General features: G+C 38.7%; 2 protein-coding genes across 2 annotated transcripts in view; both read left to right on the top strand.

Moving 5' to 3' along the window:
- The window catches only part of LOC128515593 (NACHT, LRR and PYD domains-containing protein 3-like), a 252,939-nt gene that overhangs the window by 138,955 nt on the left and 92,526 nt on the right, over positions 1 to 21,458 (top strand). The window lies entirely within an intron of this gene.
- The window catches only part of LOC128515925 (NLR family CARD domain-containing protein 3-like), a 37,836-nt gene continuing 29,355 nt past the window's right edge, over positions 12,978 to 21,458 (top strand). Inside the window, exons 1-5 of the mRNA XM_053490189.1 lie at positions 12,978 to 13,104; positions 14,869 to 15,011; positions 17,166 to 17,282; positions 17,819 to 17,926; positions 18,797 to 20,563. Of these exons, the coding sequence (XP_053346164.1) occupies positions 14,959 to 15,011; positions 17,166 to 17,282; positions 17,819 to 17,926; positions 18,797 to 20,563 (2,045 nt within the window). The 5' untranslated portion in view covers positions 12,978 to 13,104; positions 14,869 to 14,958. The remainder of the gene's footprint in view (positions 13,105 to 14,868; positions 15,012 to 17,165; positions 17,283 to 17,818; positions 17,927 to 18,796; positions 20,564 to 21,458) is intronic.

Here is a 21,458-nt window from a genome sequence, read left to right as displayed (position 1 = left end):
GTCAGGTTTCAGGCCCCATCATAGTACAGAAACTGCACTAGTTAAGATTGCAAACGACTTGTTTTTAGCTTCAGACCAAGGCTGCATCTCAATACTAGTCTTACTTGATCTAAGTGCTGCATTCGACACCATAGATCATAATATTCTCATAGACCGCCTACAAAATCATATAGGTATTCAGGGGCAGGCATTAAAATGGTTTAGATCATACCTGTCTGATCGATACCATTTTGTAGATCTAAATGGAGTACCGTCTGATGTAATGACAGTGAAATATGGGGTCCCACAAGGGTCAGTTTTAGGACCTCTCCTGTTCTCAATTTACATGCTTCCCCTGGGAAACATCATTAGAAGGCATGGGATTAGTTTCCATTGTTATGCAGATGATACCCAATTATACATCTCAACAAAACCAGATGAAATACCCAAGTTGTCTAGATTAACAGAGTGTGTCCAGGACATAAAAGATTGGATGACCAATAACTTTCTTTTACTAAATTCAGATAAGACAGAGATATTGCTCATCGGCCCAAAAACCAGCACACAACAGCTTTCACAATTCAGCCTGCGTTTAGAAGGATGTACTGTTACTACTAGCTCAACAGTAAAAGACCTGGGCGTGATATTAGACAGTAACTTGTCTTTTGAAAATCATATTTCCAATATCACAAAAACAGCCTTTTTCCATCTTAGAAATATTGCCAAACTTAGGAGTATCCTATCCGTATCTGATGCAGAAAAGCTAGTTCATGCATTCATGACCTCCAGACTGGACTATTGTAATGCATTACTAGGTGGTTGTCCTGCATCCTCAATAAACAAGCTACAGTTAGTCCAAAATGCAGCCGCCAGGGTTCTCACTAGATCCAGGAAATATGATCATATAACACCTATATTATCATCCCTGCACTGGCTACCTTTTCAATTTAGAATTAATTACAAAATAGTACTACTTACATACAAGGCTTTAAATGGTTTAGCTCCCTCATACCTAACCAGTCTTTTGATACACTATAATCCACCACGTCCCTTAAGATCACAAAACTCCGGACTTCTGGTAATTCCCAGAATTTTAAAATCTACAAAAGGGGGCAGGGCATTTTCATATTTGGCTCCAAAGCTTTGGAATAGCCTTCCAGACACTGTTCGGGGAGCAGACACGGTTTCCCAATTCAAAAGTAGGCTCAAGACGCATCTCTTTAATCTGGCATACGCGTAACTCATCCCATAACCTCATACTCCAGTACACCTATCCTGAATGGCAACTACGCTAATTCTCTCCATCTTTTCTGTATTTTTCTACCCATCCTGAGACATCTGGAGATTGTGCCAGCTTCAGTAGACAAAGGCCAACCCTGCGAGGTTTCTAAGGCATCTTGAGAAGGACCTGCTCCAGCTAGATTCTGCTTTATGATGGCTGGAGCTACACATCCTGCTCCTGTGCTTCCAGTGATCCTGACCCCATCTGCCCTCTGCACCTACTGCTGAACTGAATCTACACAACTTCTGATATATTGAACTTTCACCTGCACAACACACTTGATGTTATTTCTATCTGTTATCACCCAGATGAGGATGGGTTCCCTGTTGAGTCTGGTTCCTCTCAAGGTTTCTTCCTATTGCCATCTCAGGGAGTTTTTCCTTGCCACTGTCGCCGTCACCCTTGGCTTGCTCATCAGAGACATTTCATTCATCATTCATTCATTTCATTATTATCACACTTCCAAATATTTTCTTTTCTTTTCTAAAAAAAAAAAAAAATCTTTAATTTTTTTTTTTGTGAAGCTGCTTTGGGACAATGACCATTGTTAAAAGCGCTATATAAATAAAATTGAATTGAATTGAATACTCTGGGTTCCTCCCACAGTCCAAAGACATGTAGGTTAGGTTATTTGGTGTTCTCAAATTGCCCATAGTGTGTGAATGAGTGTGTGTATGTCTGTGTCCGCGATGGATTGGCACCCTGTCCAGGGTGTACCCCGCCACGTGCCCTACGTAAGTCTCCTGGGAAATGGCTCCAGTCTCCCTGCGACCCTGAATACAGGATTAAGTGGTAATGACAATGAGAGAGTGTATCAGATACCTTTTGAAGAAATACAGTATATAAACACAATGTAACCATTTTTTCTGTCATAAGTTTCTTTAAGTAGCATTTTACACAAACATTTTATCAAACATTTTATAAACTAATTTATCTAACAACATTTAGAATAAAAAATTTTTATGCTAATTTTGATTAACATTCATATTCATTTATATTTTTATATTACCACTGTGTGTATAATTATCAGAAGAAACATTCTGTACTCTGTATCACACTGTTTTATGTAAACGAGACTCTCCTGTAAATCAGCATTAATAAAGTACAGTGGAACCTCGGATTACGAGCATAATTCCTTCCGGAAGCGGGCTCGTATTCCAAAACACTCGTAAACCAAATTAAATTTTCCCATAAGAAATAATGGAAATTATTCGTTCCACAGCCCAAAAAAATAAATACATAAAAATAAGTAAAACAAAATATAAAGTAAAAATAAAACAAATTAACTTGCACTTTACCTTTTAAAAAAGTAAAAAATAAATCCTGACAGATAAGTGTTTCCCGTTTGTGCGTGCAGGCGCTGTGTGTGTGTGTGTGTGTGTGTGTGTGAGGCAAGAGTAAGTAGAGACTCTTGCTTTCAGCCCCTCCTGTCCCCCCCTTCTCATCTTACACAGTAAAACTTTCTCCTTTCGTCTGAAAACACACACATTAATGGAAAGACTGTTGTTCCCCTCTAAATTATTAAAGCTTCTCCGCTCTATTTTAATGTTGCTCGCGACAGCGTAACAGCCCGTTAATTCCTGCACATGTAATGATGAGATGGACAAACTGTTCGATGCCCGTTCTTTTATTTGCTGCATTGTCGGGCTATAGTACAAACTTTCGGGTGGATCCTGCACTTACCGTGGTGTGAAAAACTATTTTATATCCTGATTTCTTATTCTTTTGCATGTTTGTCACACAAAATGTTTCTGATCATCAAACACATTTAACTATTAGTCAAAGATAACACACATAAACACAAAATGCAGTTTTTAAATTATGGTTTTTATTATTTAGGGAGAAAAAAATGCAAACCTACATGGCCCTGTGTGAAAAAGTAATTGCCCCCTGAACCTAATAACTGGTTGGGCCACCCTTAGCAGCAATAACTGCAATCAAGCATTTGCGATAACTTGAAACGAGTCTTTTACAGCGCTCTGGAGAAATTTTGGCCCACTCATCTTTGCAGAATTGTTGTAATTCAGCTTTATTTGAGGGTTTTCTAGCATGAACCGCCTTTTTATCTCAATAGGATTCAGGTCAGGACTTTGCCTAGGCCACTCCAAAGTCTTCATTTTGTTTTTCTTCAGCCATTCAGAGGTGGATTTGCTGGGGTGTTTTGGGTCATTGTCCTGCTGCAGCACCCAAGATCACTTCAGCTTGAGTTGACGAACAGATGGCCAGACATTTACCTTTAGGATTTTTTGGTAGACAGTAGAATTCATGGTTCCATCTATCACAGCAAGCCTTTCAGGTCCTGAAGCAGCAAAACAACCTCAGACCATCACACTACCACCACCATATTTTACTGTTGGTATGATTTTCTTTTTCTGAAATGCTGTGTTACTTTTACGCCAGATGTAACGGGACACGCACCTTCCAAAAAGTTCAACTTTTGTCTCGTCGGTCCACAAGGTATTTTCCCAAAAGTCTTGGCAATCATTGAGATGTTTTTTAGCAAAATTGAGACGAGCATTAATGTTCTTTTTGCTTAAAAGTGGTTTGCGCCTTGGAAATCTGCCATGCAGGCCGTTTTTGCCCAGTCTCTTGTCGTAAACACTGACCTTAATTGAGGCAAGTGAGGCCTGCAGTTCTTTAGATGTTGTCCTGGGGTCTTTTGTGGCCTCTCAGATGAGTTGTCTCTGCGCTCTTGGGTAATTTTGGTCGGCCGGCCACTCCTGGGAAGGTTCACCACTGTTCCATGTTTTTGCCATTTGTGGATAATGGCTCTCACTGTGGTTCGCTGGAGTCCCAAAGCTTTAGAAATGGCTTTATAACCTTTACCAGACTGATAGATCTCAATTACTTTTGTTCTCATTTGTTCCTGAATTTCTTTGGATCTTGGCATGATGTCTAGCTTTTGAGGTGCTTTTGGTCTACTTCTCTGTGTCAGGTAGCTCCTATTTAAGTGATTTCTTGATTGAAACAGGTGTGGCAGTAATCAGGCCTGGGGGTGACTACAGAAATTGAACTCAGGTGTGATAAACCACAGTTAAGTTATTTTTAACAAGGGGGGCAATGTAGATTTGGAGTTTTTTTTTCTCCCTTAATAACGTAAACCTTCATTTAAAAACTGCATTTTGTGTTCAATTATGTTATCTTTGACTAATAGTTAACGGTTTTTGATGAGCAGAAACATTTTAGTGTGACAAGCATGCAAAAGAATAAGAAATCAGGAAGGGGGCAAATAGTTTTTCACACCACTGTAAATCCAACTAAATAACTACTGAAGAACAAAACTCAGGCTCTATATCCTAATTTACATCTCACATTCACACACACCGGACTGCATTACCCACAATGCATCTACCCACAATGCATCTCCCGCACTGGACTACACTTCCGTAAACAGCGGTCATAAATCAACGTCTCTCTCCCGCTACACTGTTTTATCTGAAATTAGCAATAAACATCGCTAATGACACTTGTGTGTGTGCAAACTAACAGAATTACTGCTATAAAGTAAAACAAACAAACAAATGAACCAGCACCTTAAGTCCGAAAAGATTTGCGACAGAGCTGAGTTTCTTCGGAGTGTGTGTCTCTCTCGCGCGCGTGTGTTTGCACGTGTCAGATTCCACTATCTGAAGTTATCTCAGATCACTATCTTGTCTCAATTCAAGTATGTCACAGTAATAATGCACGCACAGCGCCGCGCTACCGTATGAAACGTACATTCACATCAAATACCAAACAGAGTTTTATCAGTAATCTCCCAGAGTTCCCAACTTTGATTAGATCACCGTCTGACCCCACAGAACTCGATCAGGCGACTGAATATTTAGAGTTGACATTTCGCTATACCTTAGACAATGTAGCTCCAGTTAAAAGAAAAATTATTAGAGATAAGAAACTTGCTCCCTGGTATAATGATCACACGCGCACTTTAAAACAGACCGCTCGGAAATTAGAACGTAAATGGCATCAAACTAAATTATAAGTATTTCAAATAGCATGGAAGGAGTGCATCCTAAACTATAGAAAAGCTCTTAGTGTAGCTAGATCAACGTATCTCTCCACTCTTATAGAAAATAACAAAAATAATCCTAGATTTTTATTTAATGCTGTAGCCAAATTAACCAGAAATAAGACCACTGCAGAAATCTCCACAACAACATCATGCAATAGTGAGGACTTCATGAACTTTTTTTAATAATAAAATTGTAAATATTAGGCATTAACTTGAGGTTTTGAAAACGAACAATGTAATTGATGCAGATGTTAATCTAGCCATGTCAGATCAGAACCTAGAATACTTTACTCCCCTTGAAGAGAATGAACTAATTTCACTCATCTCTTCTTCAAATTCATCAGCCTGTATATTAGATCCTGTACCGACACATTTTCTTAAACAGATAGTACCAGCAATAACAGAACCTGTAACGGTACGCCAAGTCACGCCCTCTGCTCAAGCCAGGTCATGATCTCCAGCGACTCCTTTCCACACTCCATTCCGTTGCTTCAATTTTGCCGCCTCATTCATTCATGCTCGAGCACACCTGCGCCTCATCTCATTCATCACTCGCACTCTATATAATTCTTTCTCAGACAGCGAACTCTTGCTGAATTATTGCGTGCTCCAAGCCAAGTGTTTTTGTGTCGTGTTTTACTAAAATATAAATTTTTTTGCCTTTCACGTTGTTGACCTTTTTCTCCCCTAGTTACGCCTTTGCTTCACGATTTGGAATTGTTTGCGTCGTTGACTGATGGCCCGGCTTTGAACATTTGCTTTCCCTTTCGACTGCGACTCTGTCTAAACCCATAGGATAACTGCAGCTCTGATCTCGCTCGGCTGCTGCTGCTCTCCCTCTACCGGCGCGCCGGATTCAGTACGCGCGCAGCGGACTTCATCTCTCCACACAGCCGCGCTCACTCTGCTGCAGCTTTTGTCCAGCCTGCGCGTTCTCAGCAGCGCGCGCTCTGCTGTCCACCGCGCACGCTCTGTGCCATTCGCTCCTTTATTTCTATCTACAGCCCCTGCTCAGCCACGCCACAGCTCACTTCAAAGTAATGTTTTTTTTTTATTTCAATCTCCTCCTTTTGACTTTCATTTTCTGCGTTAACCCTAGGATGCACAAGTGATATGACCCTACACTCTTCCATAAATGGGTCATTTTTGACCCACCTATAAAAGTCAATGTGTTTTATGCTATTTTTGTCATTTTGGTTGTGAATAATGAATTGCAACATAGTCTGTATTACATTTTAGACCACACAAAAATGATTTCATGTTTGAAATTGTATTATTTTTCACTTTATTACAGATTTTGAACATTTTGATAATTAAAAAACGAATATTATACAGAACAGCAATAGATCAATGTCAACATTCATTATGTGTATGTGTGTAAATGTCTGGTCATTGACAGTTCCTCACTCTTTTCTATTCTCTTGCAGGTAAGTCTCCGTGTATGCTAAAGCGTTTGATGTGATAGTCCCTGTTTTGCCTTCTTGTCTCCTCATTGCATGCAGTTGTGACAGACTACCTGTTTCTGTCTGTGATCATTGCACACAGGCACAATGCATTTCCCACACCTATTGCTGACTTTGCGATCTTTGTTACTTGGGCCGATCTGACACCTCTTTCTTTTCAGTTGGCCCTGTCTGCTTCTGTCCTTTGGCTGGGTTGTGGGTTTTGTCACTCCACACCTTCCCATTGCTTCAATGATCGGGGTTTGCAGTTGTGGGCAGCCTTCCAGTGGACTCCTCATGTGTGGTGTGACAAGCTCCTTTGAGAGCTCTTTGAGGAATTGAGGAAGAGTCGTCGTGCATTGGTGATACCTTTGTTGAATTCAGGGTGCTGAGTCGTGAAAAAGGTATAGGTATTTAGGGTGGCGATGTCAAGGATGTTGTACCATGGGCCACCTTTGTGTTTGTCGCTTGCAGGTGTAGGTGCCAACCATCTGGTCCATGGTGTCAACACCTCCTTTGGTCTTGTTATAAAATGTGATCACTTTTGTTTTTTCTTTTTGGTGTTTTCGTCCACCATTTTATTGTGGTGCATCGTGCTCATGAGGACAACAGCCATTCCTTTCTTTCTGACGTAGCTGGCCATAGTAATGCTGCCATTGAATTCAAACTCTGTGCTGTGAACCTCCCTGGATTTGGAGCCCTTCATGAGAGGAGGGATATCTGGCTTGTTCTGCCGTAGAGTCCCCACAATAGTGAGATCCATTTCCAGGAGATGCTGCGCAAGAGGCACACTGGTGAAAAAATTATCTGTGGTGATGTTGCGACCTGTGTTTCTAAATCTACTGCACAACTGCCGGACAATGTTCTCCCCCAGATTTTTCTGAACTTCTTCCCCTGGTTGTCTCTCTATGTAAACCATCCCATCTACCGCATATGGGATGTGTGCATCACAAACCCAGAAGATCTTTAGGCCGTACTTGGTTGCTTGCTTGGCATGTACTGCAAAAACTTACTCCTGCCCCTGAATGGCACAAGCTGTTCATCCACAGTGACACAATCACTGGGAATGAATCGCTGACTGCAGTTGACTATAGGAACAGGTCATGTAATAATTGTTATTGTCAGATTGTTACGTAGATGAGGCTGATGGTTGTATGCAATACATTTCACTACATGTTGTGCATGTATAACTATGGTTGTGACAATAAACTTTGACTTGACTTGAGGTTCCCATAAAATTGTATGGGAAATGCATGTGGGTCATTTTTGACCCACTTATGGAAACTTGGGGTAGTAATACAAATATTATAATTTCTTAAAAAGTAAAAGAGGTAACTTAAACATTTTAATGGAATATCATCAAAAACATGTTATTTGAGGAATACCTGGAATATGAAAAGATAACAACTTTTCATTACAAAGATATTGCAAGAAAATGACCTCTCCGGGTCATTTTTGACCCACTTGTGCATCCTAGGGTTAAATTGGTGGTATTTAAATAGAGTAACTTTCCTTTTGATTATAATTAATCTGTTTTGACCTTGACATTGTGCATTAAAATCAGTTATATTGAACATATTCTGTTGTGTCTGCTTTTGGGTCCTCCAAGCCTGCCTCACACAGACCACCCCTGACAGAACCTCTGTTGAAAATAATTAATTCTTCACTCAGCATTGGTTATGTTCCAAAATCTTTTAAATTAGCAGTTATCAAACCGATAATTAAGAAACATGACCTCGACCCCTGTCAGCTGTCCAGTTACAGGCCAATATCAAACCTCCCCTTTATCTCTAAAATTCTGGAAAAGATAGTAGCGGAGCAGCTATGCTCATATCTACATAGAAATGGCATACATGAACTGTATCAGTCAGGATTTAGGCCTCATCACAGCACGGAAACAGCACTCGTTAAAGTAGTAAATGAAATCCTATTGGCCTCTGATCAGGGTTGTGTAACTATGCTTGTATTACTCGACCTCAGTGCAGCTTTTGACAACATTGATCACGCTATTCTTCTTCACAGATTAGAAAATGTAGTAGGAATTAAGGGTACAGCCCTCTCCTGGCTCAGATCCTATCTGACCCATGGTTATCAGTATTTAGACTTAAATGGTGATTATTCTGCATGTTCTCTATAGTGGAGTTTGGCGTTTCGCAGGGTTCAGTTTTAGGTCCACTGCTTTTTTCCCTTTACATGCTTCCTTTGGGCAACATAATCCGTAAGCATGGTATTAGTTTTCATTGTTATGCTGACGATACACAGTTATATGTCTCAGCAAAACCTGATGAGAAAAAACAGCTTACTAAAATTGAGCAATGTGTGCAGGCCATAAGAAATTGGATGCTAATTAACTTTCCTCTGCTTAATTTGGATAAGACAGAAGTTCTAGTCATAGGACCGCATACAGCTAGAAGTAAAATTTTAGATCACACCGTAACTTTAGATGGCCTCTCTGTTTCATCAAGTGCAACAATAAAAGACCTTGGTGTGATTATTAATTTCAGCCTTTCATTTGAAGCACATGTAGATAATATTACCAGGATAGCATTATTTCACCTCAGAAATATTGCCAGGATAAGAAATTTATTGTCGCTAAACGATGCAGAAAAACTAGTTCATGCTTTTATCACCTCTACAGTAGGTTGGACTATTGTAATGCCTTATTGTCTGGTTGTTCAGCTAGATGCATGAATAAGCTTCAGCTAGTCCAGAATGCAGCAGCGAGAGTCCTCACTAGAACCAGAAGATATAAGCACATCACCCCTATCTTATCTTCATTGCATTGGCTCCCTGTGAAATTTCACATTGATTTTAAAATACTACTCTTGACATATTCAATTCAATTCAATTTGATTTGTATAGCGCTTTTAACGATTTACATCATCACAAAGCAGCTTTACACAATCAAAAGAATTAAGTTTGTATGAAATGTGAATGTGTGTGAATCAAAATTATATGATTGTCCCTGATGAACAAGCCTAGGACGACGGCGACAGTGGCAAGAACTCCCTGAGATGGTAATAGGAAGAAACCTTGAGAGGAACCAGACTCAACAGGGAACCCATCCTCATTTGGGTGAAACAGATAGCAGGGATTGATGTGCATAATAATATGCGAGACTGGAAGTTTAGTATAAGAGGAGTGTAAGATTAAAGTCCAGTTTGTTCCTGGAGGCTTAGGTAGACTGTGAGAAATTCCAGTCCTGAACTATTGAGCGACTGAAGTCACAGGTCCTCAGAGAACAGCTGTCTGCATCAGTCGAAGACCGGACCAAATTCATGGAAAAGTGGAACCAACCCCAGTCACCACATGCATTCCAGGCAGACCACACGGGGGCATCCATGTGATGAGATTTCCAACCAGAAGCAGGACTCCAGGATGAGTTAAAGAGGTCCAGCAGGCAGAGGGGGTCTGGATCACTGGCAGCTCAGGAGCGACATGTATAGCTCGACAGAGAGATAGGTAGAGGAAAAAGGAGAGAGAGAGAGAGCAGAGAGCAGAAAAGGAGAGAGCAAAGAGATGGAGAAATAACAGTTAGGTATGGTTACGGTTGAACAATGTAAAAAGTGAATGTATATTTAGCTCAGAGTGCAAGCAGAGACTCTGGCAGGACTAACTATGACAGCATAACTTAAAAGGGAGAGCCAGAAGGAAACACAAACACGAGGGCTTCCAGAGATGTAAGGCAACCAATCACCTCACCGTCAACAAACCTGAGTGATCAATGAGAGTGGGGAAGACAGCATCCAAACATACCAGTTCACCTAATACTCTACGTCCATGAGTCCCCCAGATCTGCTCCTTTACCTAAGGCTAATCTATTTATAAAAATGTTTGGCTAAATAAATGGGTTCTTAGCCTGGACTTAAACACTGAGACAGTGTCTGAGTCCCGAACACTATTTGGAACACTATTCCATAACTTTGGGGCTTTGTAAGAAAAAGCTCTGCCCCCTGCTGTAGTTTTAATAATACGCGGTACTGACAAGCCGCCTGCATCCTTTGATCGAAGTAGGCGTGGCGGATTGTAAGACACTAGCAGTTTGCTCAGGTACTGCGGCGCGAGACTATTTAATGCTGACATTTAATGCAACATACTGTATAAAACTACGTATAAAGACAATATTTTCAGTGACCAGTATCAATAGTCTTACAGACACCCAGGAGGCTTATAAACAGTTTGACTGCAAAATGAGACATTTTGGCAGTATTGTGATTTTTTTAAATTAATTAATTTATTTATTTGTTCATTTCAAAAGTTGCAAGACAAAACTGTCAAAATGTATCATTTACAGACTGTTAGAAAATATTCTTTAAATTGTCTCTTATTGAGTCACAAGGGTGTTAAAAGGCATTCATCATTCAAAGTTATTCATAATAGTGTAAAGTTAGTATGATTTTGAAAGTGCTATAACTCCACCTGCCTCAGTTTCATCCCAGTGGAACAATCTGACTACATGTGCAGTGCCATGAAAAAGTATTTGCCCCTTTCTGATTTTTTTCTTTGCATATTTGTCACACTTGTATTAGTGGAATTTCACCTGAACACTTTATGAGGAATAGACAAATTGGCCTATTTGTTTGTAAAATATCATAAACATTTTGCAGGGGGTATCATCGTGATGCAGTGTAAGATATACCACTAATCAGTGTAAGTTTCAAGTGTATGGAACTCCAAAGTGTTAAAAATTTAATAAATAAATAGGACATAATGAAATAAATAACTCTATGAATAAATAAGACACATACATGTAATATGAGAATTATAATATGAAATAATTTTAAAAAGCTTATTATTGTAAAATATATTGCTTCTGCTATATAAAGCAGAAGCAACATTATAATTGTGAATAATATTATTATTTACTTATTATTATGAAAAAATATTTCATGGTCATTATTTTTCCCAATAACAGAGATTATTGCAGAGGCATTTTATTTAATCCCAGCTGTTTTTATTCCAAAATGTTATTTTTTCAAAGTAAATTTTTATTTCAAAATCCTGTTTTTCACGATGGCCTATTTATTTCATAATGCAACTTTTCAGCAGAATTACTTTGTCTGTCAATCAAGAGCAATAGGGCGGAGCCAGCTGTGTGATTGGTACAGTAAGTATTAGCGCATGAAGTATCGATTTAGGTCTACTGCAATACGTATACTATGCAGTAGGTGGCAGTATCATGAACATGGATTCACAAAACGGTTTGCAGGCCACTGGTGTAGACCATACTTCAAAAGAAAAGGGGAAAGTACAGTCTCCTGAGGAACTTCAGTGCTGACCATGGTCTCAGAGGTGCAGTTTCTCATCCTGACATTCTGTGAATTCCTGGTTTAGGTTTAGTTTATTTATATAGCACATTTACAACAGCCACGAGACTGACCAAAGTGCTGTACATCCACATCATAACAACGTAAAAAGACTAAAAGTACACGTAGTAAAAAAAGGACAAGGCATAATCTCCTGATGAGGTGGTCTGTAGTCCTGGTCACCAAGTCGGAGTCCACCTGCATTTTTGTCATCTTAGCTCCAAGTAGAGGGGGCTAGATAGTGTTGAAAGTGGTGGAGAAGTTGAAGAACTAACTCCTCACTACTCCTTTTCCTTTGTGACGGTGCGAGCAGGCCTGTTGGAGAACGTATAGGATGACATAAAATGGCAACAGTATGTTAGGAAATGTTACAGTACCTCTGATAACTGCACTATATACTTTTTTTCAGTGTTAACACTATTCAAAACTGTAGTTAGGAGATGTTGACAAACGAACATGAAACTGGATAATAACTATGGACTGATACATTGTTTTTTAAATATTTTATTTTTCTACTGGTAGAAACTTCTGTCAGAATAGAAAAACATGATAGAACACTGGTGCTGAGGCAAAAATAAAAATAAATCATGTCTCATGACTGCATACCGGGTATATCTGATCTAGGACCACATATGAAAGGGACTCAGATCCAAAAAACAAAAAAAACAAAAAACAAACAAACATCAGATTTGTGCTTTCAGGTGGCCATAAAAATCATCATCTGTGTGACATTAGGGTAAAAATGTGAACAGAACCTATGTGAGATTATTATTATTCAGAGAACATTTATTTCATTTATTGGTCATTAAAATGGACTTGTAGTGTAACTTTATAAGAACAAAACGTCAAGAATTTTCCTCAACAAGTAAAGATTTAATTTTCATTCTTTCCCTTTTTGATTCTGAGATCATCAAAATGTGTCGGATCAAAGAGCCGATTCCCTAAACGACACATGACTCGGATAAAGTGAAAGTGTTTCTATCGCAGCCTCCATTTTGTTGCTGTTGTTTTCAACCCAAAAATCTTTAACACGCGACAGAAACAGTGATATTAATGTCACACAACAAGGACTGCTGAGTAAAAGTGAGTGATTTCTTTATCAGAAACGACTTTATATCGGAATAATGTGTTTATATTTAATATAAAACTCGGTTTTCTATCAGCAGTAACACTGCGTCATGTCAGCGGAACTGAACTGTTTATCTCTGGTGTGTGTTATATACTGAGTTTATCTCCCTCATAACTCATTAATAAATCATTTAGAGTACTTGGGGGGATTTAGATTTGATAGTCCGGAACAAAAACATGATGTAGTTTAAGATCTGACTTTCAGTCATTTCTGCCTTGATCTTGGATTATTGTTTTCTTGGTTTTCTGGATATCGATCCTTGCTCTAGTTTTACTACCACGACTCTGGATCACAGACTTTCTTTGACTCCACGGCTTTGAACCACGCACACCCACGACCACGATTATTCCCCCGGATCAGACCTGCGTTTAGCGCGCGCCGGCTGTTCACTTCAGCATTCTGTCCATGGATCCACCTCGCCTGCACGGATCGCGACACACAGTAGTCCAGGAAAGACCGCGCGCTGTGCATTTTGTTTTCCTCCACCGTTAATTGGAGATCACAGATTAGTTTTATTGGGATTTTCTTGCCAAAGAACCGATCCTTATTCACGTTCATTAATGAATAATTTTAACAGTGGCAAGGAAAAACTCTCTGAGATGGTAATAGGAAGAAACCTTGAGAGGAACCAGGCTCAACAGGGAACCCATCCTCATCTGGGTGAAAGCGGATAGCAGGGATTGATCTGCATAAAACTATGTGAGACTGGAAGTTCAGTATAACAGGTGATGTGTTAAATTAAATGGAGTCCAGTTTGTTCCTGGAGGCTCAGGTAGACTCTAGTAAATTCCAGTCCCGAACTATTGAGCGACTGAAGTCACAGGTACTCAAAAACTTGCTGTCTGCATCAGTCGAGGACAGGACCACCTTCATGGAAAAGTGGAACCAACCCCAGTCACCACACGCATCCCAGGCAGACCACACGGAGCATCAATGCGACAAGATCTCCAACCAGAAGCAGGACTCCAGGACGAGTTAGACAGGGCCAGAGGGCAGAGGAGTATCGGTCCTTCTTTATATAAGTTCTTCTATTCAGAAAGGGTGTAGAGAGGTCGGACCCAAAAGCAGGACACAACAGAACCACAGGGAGATCTTTTAATGTAAGTCTGGGTTGGATAAAAGTAATGGAAATGATGCAAGAAACAAATTGAGTGCGATAATTGTCATTTAAATGGTTGCTGTTGGATCACACACTGGGAGCTCAATGTCAGGTTTTGGAAAGTTGCTTGAAACAGATAACTGGAGAAAAAGGTGAGCAGCATGGTAATCCTGTACATTAGGAAGAGACTGAAATTTTAAAAGAAGAACACGTTCAGGGAAACTTAACAGTGGTTTTCAATTGGAATTGGACTCACATAGTGGCTAGGCATCTGGGGCAAATAAGTAAAGTTATCTGTTTCTCAATAACCTGCTTTAGTTTTTAAAAACAGCAAGATTGCCCTGATCATGTTTAACGCTGTTTACCTGCCTTTTTTCCTGTTCTAAGAACATGGACACTCGAAATTTTCCAAGCCTTGTAGGGTACAAACATAATTAAAAATCTCTCTCTCTCTTTCTTTCTCTCTCTCTCTCTCTCTCTTTTCTCCTACATCTACGTTACACTCATGACACTAAATCCCACTGCTTCTTATGTACAATCCCTCAGTACTCTAAACACACAATTTGTTTTGGATATAATTTTTCCTGATATTATTTACATATTTATTTTGTGTGTTTAGGAGTGTAATTAATTCCAGCAAAAGAGATCAGCATCTTTAGGAGTCAGCTTTTTGTCCATGAGCTCTCTGTACATACACTAATATTCAAAAATGAAGAGCCCTGATTCGGATGCAAATAATGTGACCCCACCCTCACAAAAATGGTAAGATATCATGTACTAGTATTTTATTTATTAAACAATAATAGTATATGTTGTAAGTATTCATTAAAAGAATAATTATCACAGACATCACTTGAAAAAAATGTCATTTTTGCATTCATTGTGAAATTATGTCCCTAAAAAGTGCAGTTAAACAGTTTAGAGTGGAAATAAAACAATGCACTAGAGAAGTACAGAGTTTTGGTGTTCACAAATATGTTGTAAACAGTGTTTACACTCTTAGACATGTTAGGTTCCCACTCTCTATCTTTTGTTGTTTTACATTTATTTTTATTTGTAATGGCAACATGTCCAACCACAGCATCCTTATAACAGGGTGTTAAACTCTCTGACTTGGTTCCATCAGCAATTTGTGAAACCCTTATAAGACATAATCAAAGTTTATCATTTTTATTTAGGTTTTTTTTCTATTTTTACATTTTCAACAGGTTTAATTAAAAAATATGTATAATAATAAAAATAAATAAAAAACTTAAGTGACGGTAAAGTGTGCCTTAAATAAAAAATAAAATAGCATAATTATTTCTTCATCTGAAATCCATCCGAAATGCAGAAGCATGTAATGCTAACCAATTTAACTTTGCACAGATGAGGAAAACAATTGTGCTTTTATTGTGTACATTTTCTCATTCTATATAATTAATTTCTGGTTACTCCACCACCAGTACAACCACACTGTGCTTCTGAATGGTGTTAGACTCGAGTGTAACTAACATCAAGCACAGCACACAGGTGTTGACTTTAATTTGCATTTTAGATCGTGGTCAATCCAACCATGATAGAAACTGGAGGGCACATATATACAGCAAATTAGTGTTACTACCTTCAGATGGAAGGTAAACACAGTTAAACACAAATAATGCTAAACACAGTTTCATTATTATTTTTTCCCATTTATGTGGACAGAATAACAGGAGGCTGTTGGTCTGGTATTTTGCTAGCAATTCTTCCTGATTAGCCTAATTTTGCATTTTGCAATAGATTGTATACAATCATGTGACTATTATAATGCACACTATCACTCTGAAGGACAGGAAGTGAAAAAAACTGAATGGACGAGATGGGGAAAGTCCATATTGAGCCATTTTAAACGATATTTCCAGGGAATGGTATAAGCAGAAGATCACCGAATACTTCAGATGTGCTCCTTATTTTATAAAGAGAAACGATTTAACAAAAGAATTAAAAGATGTGCCTGTTATTGAGTATCATTACATTGTCATTATGCACACTGCACTGGATTTGGTGCAGTGCGTTGCTCATTCCTGCCCTTTTCTTCATACTGTGCTGTGATTGGCTGGTTGTGCTGTCAATCATGCTAAAGGGGTTGCTTAGAGCTGTTGTTTTAAATATATTACACAGATAAATTAATGTGTGCAGACAAATTCAAATCAAATTCAAATTATTTTTTGTCACATACACAGTCATACACAGTACGAAATGTAGTGAAATGCTTACACGACCGCCAGTGACCTTAAAAAGAGAATTAAAACTTATAAGTAATAAATATCAAACAAACATAAAGACACAAACATACACACGGATGCACTTCGCAAAATATAGCTGAACATAGTGGTGGGTTATAGTTACTACTGTACATACTGTTAAACAGGAATACATGGACACAGACTCCAATAAAGCAAATAAACAACAATAACTTTAAGACTTTAAGAAAAAGAAAAATTTACCTACATAAACATAGGCATACAGTATACGGTGTGTTCCACTCCACTTAAACACACACAAGTTCTTACAGATGATTTTCAGTCATTTTTCTTTTTATTGTTATGGCCAACTACCTGTGGCATTTGATAAAATCTTCTCATTAATTATATGTGTAATCAAGCCGAGCAATCATAATGATGCAAACCATAGACATTTTGACAGTTAGTCATGTTGCCTTGGAATGCAGTGGAATTGATGTCAGGTGCAAACCAATTAGGTATGCTTTGAAGCAGTTAGGTTTCCTCTCTACCATTAATGTTGCTCATGAGTGGGTAAGATGAGTTAGAGCTGTTCAAAAGTATTTAAAGGAAGAATTGCGATACATGATCTAGCAAATTTGTCTCTGTAGGTATTTTGTAGCTTAACAGTCAACCATATTCTGTTTCATATCTACTGTATAATGTTTTACAGTAAACTCCAGAGAAAGAGATCAGACTCACCAGAACCCAGCTGTGTCTCCATGAAGAGTGATGTGTCTATGGATTTTCCTGTGAACTTTAAAACTAGAGCCTCCTCATCTGTATACAGGTAACATCTCATAGTTCTCAGAGGTAAAGTTAAACACCTTATCTGTTGATTCGGCATAATGTAGTAGTAAAGCTATGTAATATGTAGAAAAGATCTTCCTTGGAATTTTGTAAAAGAAAACACTTACACTGTAACACTTAAACTGGACACAGGCAAGATCACAGTTCTCTTATTGTCACTGCAGAGAAAAAGGCTATGATTAAGTATTTATACATTATACATATAAGCATTATGATATTTAATAATTGATGCTGTATTTCAATTAAGCCCTAACGCCTCAACAAGACCTTCACTAAATGTTGTAGAGTAACTAATATCAATAAATGCACAGTTCAGTGTTTCAGTTGCATGTACATAATATGAAAGTAAATGCATTTTAATGTGACAGTAAAAGTAATTGTTCTGTCTAACAAAATAATTAAAACAGCCAATAATGACTGTACATTACCCTGATCATTGTTAAACAAATAGTCCACATAGGTGTATACAATCACTGTAAAGAGTGAATATAAAGTTCTGTCTATAATGTTGTACAGTAAACTCCAGAGAAAGAGATCAGAACCCAGCTGTGTCTCCATGAAGAGTGATGTGTCTATGGATTTTCCTTTAAACTTTAAAAGTGGAGACTCCTCTTCTGTACTCAGGTAACATCACATAATAATTAGAGTTTAATCAAACACATTATTTGTTCATGGGTAGTTATTATGCATGTACCGATTGTGAAATTCTGAGCTGATACTGTTACAATATTTTAAATTATAATGTGGCCGAGATGGCTGATACAGATGTTTATTTTGTATAGTTACAGCTCTTGTCCACAGTATTCTGTCTTTGTATCATCTCTACTAATCATGTTAAAAGGAATAAACAGAAAACCTAACGCGTAACACCGTGTAGTTACTTTTTCAAAAATGTAATCCGTTATTCAGACAATTTATGTTATCCATGAGCCAGACAGCAGTCATTCCCAATCCGTTAGTGTGTGTGTGTGTGTGTGTGTGTGTGTGTGTGTTTGAGAAAGTCGTCCTACCCCCCCCTCCCCCCCATTCCTGCTGTTATATCCCTATACTGTCCTCATATATACTAATTTTATTAAACTTAGGGCTAAGCTCCAGGCCTCACAGTCCCCTGTACAGCATCAGAGAGTTAAAATTAGTATAACGTGGTATAAAGTATATATTATAAGGTGTAGTATGAAGTGGTTAACCTTAACAGCTATTTTACTTTTCCCAGTGACTTACAGAAAACAGGAGCATTATCAGAGATAAAGGCTAAGATCAACAAAAATAGCATGACTGTTACATTGACACATTGACATTGACGTCATAAATCTCTCTTCTGTTATTAACTACAGATTGATTAGATTATAGAAAACATAAAATAGACTAAAAGTAATACATAGTGACAAAATCACAAATAACTATGTGACTACATATCCACTCATGAAAAATGCCTAATTAAACTCAAATTTTACCCTGTGTCTAACCATGTCTTCCTTCTTCACCCTGTTACAGGCAAGACCTAGAATCTGCTGCTGTGAATGAATTCCAGAAAAAGTTTAGATTAAATTTGATGAAGCAGTTTCAGTTCTTGAATGGGGTGATGATAAATCAGGAGAACCGAACACTCCTGAATGAGATATACACAGAGCTTTACATCACAGAGGGAGACAGTGGAGACGTCAATAAAGAACATGAGGTGAGACAGATTGAGGGAGCATCCAGGAGAACACCAACAGATGAAACACCAATCAAATGCAATGACATCTTTAAGTCCTTATCTGATCAAGACAAACCCATTAGAACTGTGCTGACAAAGGGAGTTGCTGGCATCGGAAAAACAGTCTCTGTGCAGAAGTTCATTCTGGACTGGGCTGAAGGGAAAACAAATCAGGACGTCCACCTCATATTTCCACTTCCTTTCAGAGAGCTCAATCTGATGAAGGACCAGAAACTGAGTCTGATGGAGCTCCTTCATGTCTGTTTTAAGGAAACAAAAGAAACAGAAATGTGCAGTTTGGAAAAGGTTCTGTTCATTTTTGATGGATTGGACGAGTGTCGTTTCTCTCTGGATTTCCAGAACACAGTGAGAGTGTGTGATGTAACTGAATCGGCATCAGTGCCTGTGCTGCTGATAAACCTGATCAAAGGGAATCTGCTTCCCTCTGCTCTCATCTGGATCACCTCCCGACCAGCAACAGCTGATCAAATCCCCTCTGAGTGTGTCGATCGAGTCACAGAGGTACGAGGGTTTAATGACCCACAGAAGGAGGAGTACTTCAGGAAGAGGATCAGTGATCAGAGCCTGGCCAATGACATCATCACACACCTGAAGTCATTAAGAAGCCTCTACATCATGTGCCACATCCCAGTCTTCTGCTGGATTTCTGCCGCTGTTCTAGAGAGAATGTTGGGTAAAGCAGAGAGTGGAGAGATCCCCAAGACTCTGACTCAAATGTACACACACTTCCTCATCATTCAGATAAACATCATAAGAGAAAAGTACTCAGAGAACCAAGAGAGTGATGAAGAAATGCTTCTCAAACTGGGACGACTGGCTTTTCAGCAGCTGAAGAAAGGCAACCTGATCTTCTATGATGAAGACCTGAGAGAGTGTGGCATTGATGTGAGAGAAGCAGCAGTGTACTCAGGTGTGTGTACGCAGATCTTCAGACAGGAGTTTGGGCTTCACCAGAGTAAAGTGTACTGCTTTGTTCATCTGAGTATTCAGGAGCATCTCGCAGCTCTGTATGTGCACCTGATGTTCATGAGGGAACAGAGAAATGTTCTTCAACAAAGTCAGTCCTTTAATAGAATCTCAGATGTCCACAAGAGTGCTATAGATCAGGCCTTATACAGTGAGACTGGACATCTGGATCTTTTCCTCCGCTTTCTTCTGGGTCTCTCACTGAAGTCCAATCAGAAACTCTTACATGACTTAGTAACACAGACAGGAAGTAGCTCACAGAGCAAAGAGGAAACAGTTCAGTACATTAAGAAGATGATCAGTGAAGATCTTCCTACAGAGAAATCCATCAATCTGTTCCACTGTCTGAATGAACTGGGTGATGATTCTCTAGTGGAGGAAATCCAACGCTACCTGAAATCTGGAAAACAAAGTGAACTCTCTTCTTTACAGTGGTCTGCTCTGGTGTTTGTGTTACTGACATCAGCAGAGGAGCTGAAGGAATTTGACCTGAATAAATATATCAGTCCAGAGAAGATAACAGAAACTGTTCTTGTGATGGTGATGCCTGTGATTGCAGCATCCAGAAAAGCAATGTAAGTAAATCTGTATAAATCTGTTCTACTGTAGAAAGAGAGAAACTGAAAATACACTTTGATAAACATGTTTCATATTTTTAAGATGTGGTGTTAATGTGAATAACACCATCTCTTATTTAACTATAACATGAACAAACAAATAAGACTGAAGGACAGATATTAAATGTGTGGAAGACAGTTTTTGTCATTTAAGGAGAAAAACACTTTTTACGTCTTAAATTTATGCGTTGGGTGTGCTACCAGTGGCATACCACATTCGACCTGTGTATTTTTGGGCCTTTTAATTTAAAGGGTTTTTTAGCTGTCTCGTGCTTTAGTTTCAGTTCCACAGGTGTGTTTGGTGTGATTAGTGTTGCTATTTGAGCTCTGTAGTTTCGCGGCTTGTAAGAGATTTTTTTTTAATGTGAAATCATTTAATTCTAATTTTTTTCTTTTTGCTTTGTGAATCTAATATCACCTTTTAATTTTCCTTGCTACTACCTTCCTGTCTCCTCTTGCATCTCTTCTTAAGGTGCTAAGTCTCCCACACTCAGTTTCTCATTTTCTCACTCTTTTCCCCTATCCTCTTAACTCATGTCAACACCTCCTGGTTTGTGTCTGGACAAACATCTGTCCAACTTCCACTCTTCCACCCTTTTTTGTTCTTAGGCACCATTTTGGATCTTGTGACATTTCTGACCTTTCAACATTTCTCTGTTTTAACAATAATCAGTTTGCCCGTTTTATGTGCATATCTGCTGTCCTTTCAAAATAAAACTTCAGTTTAACAGGAGATAACAAAGTAAAAGCAATAACTTAAATTTACCTAAAAGCAAAACCTTTAAAAATGTTGGGGGCCTCCTAGTGGCGCAATGGTAAAGTGCTCACCCTATTATCTGGAGATCGCTGGTTC

Source organism: Clarias gariepinus, chromosome 28 (genome assembly GCF_024256425.1).
Source record: "Clarias gariepinus isolate MV-2021 ecotype Netherlands chromosome 28, CGAR_prim_01v2, whole genome shotgun sequence".
NCBI classification, from domain to species: Eukaryota; Metazoa; Chordata; class Actinopteri; order Siluriformes; family Clariidae; genus Clarias; species Clarias gariepinus.
Note: the sequence above shows the minus strand (reverse complement) of the source record. Positions and strands in the feature narration are given on the sequence as shown.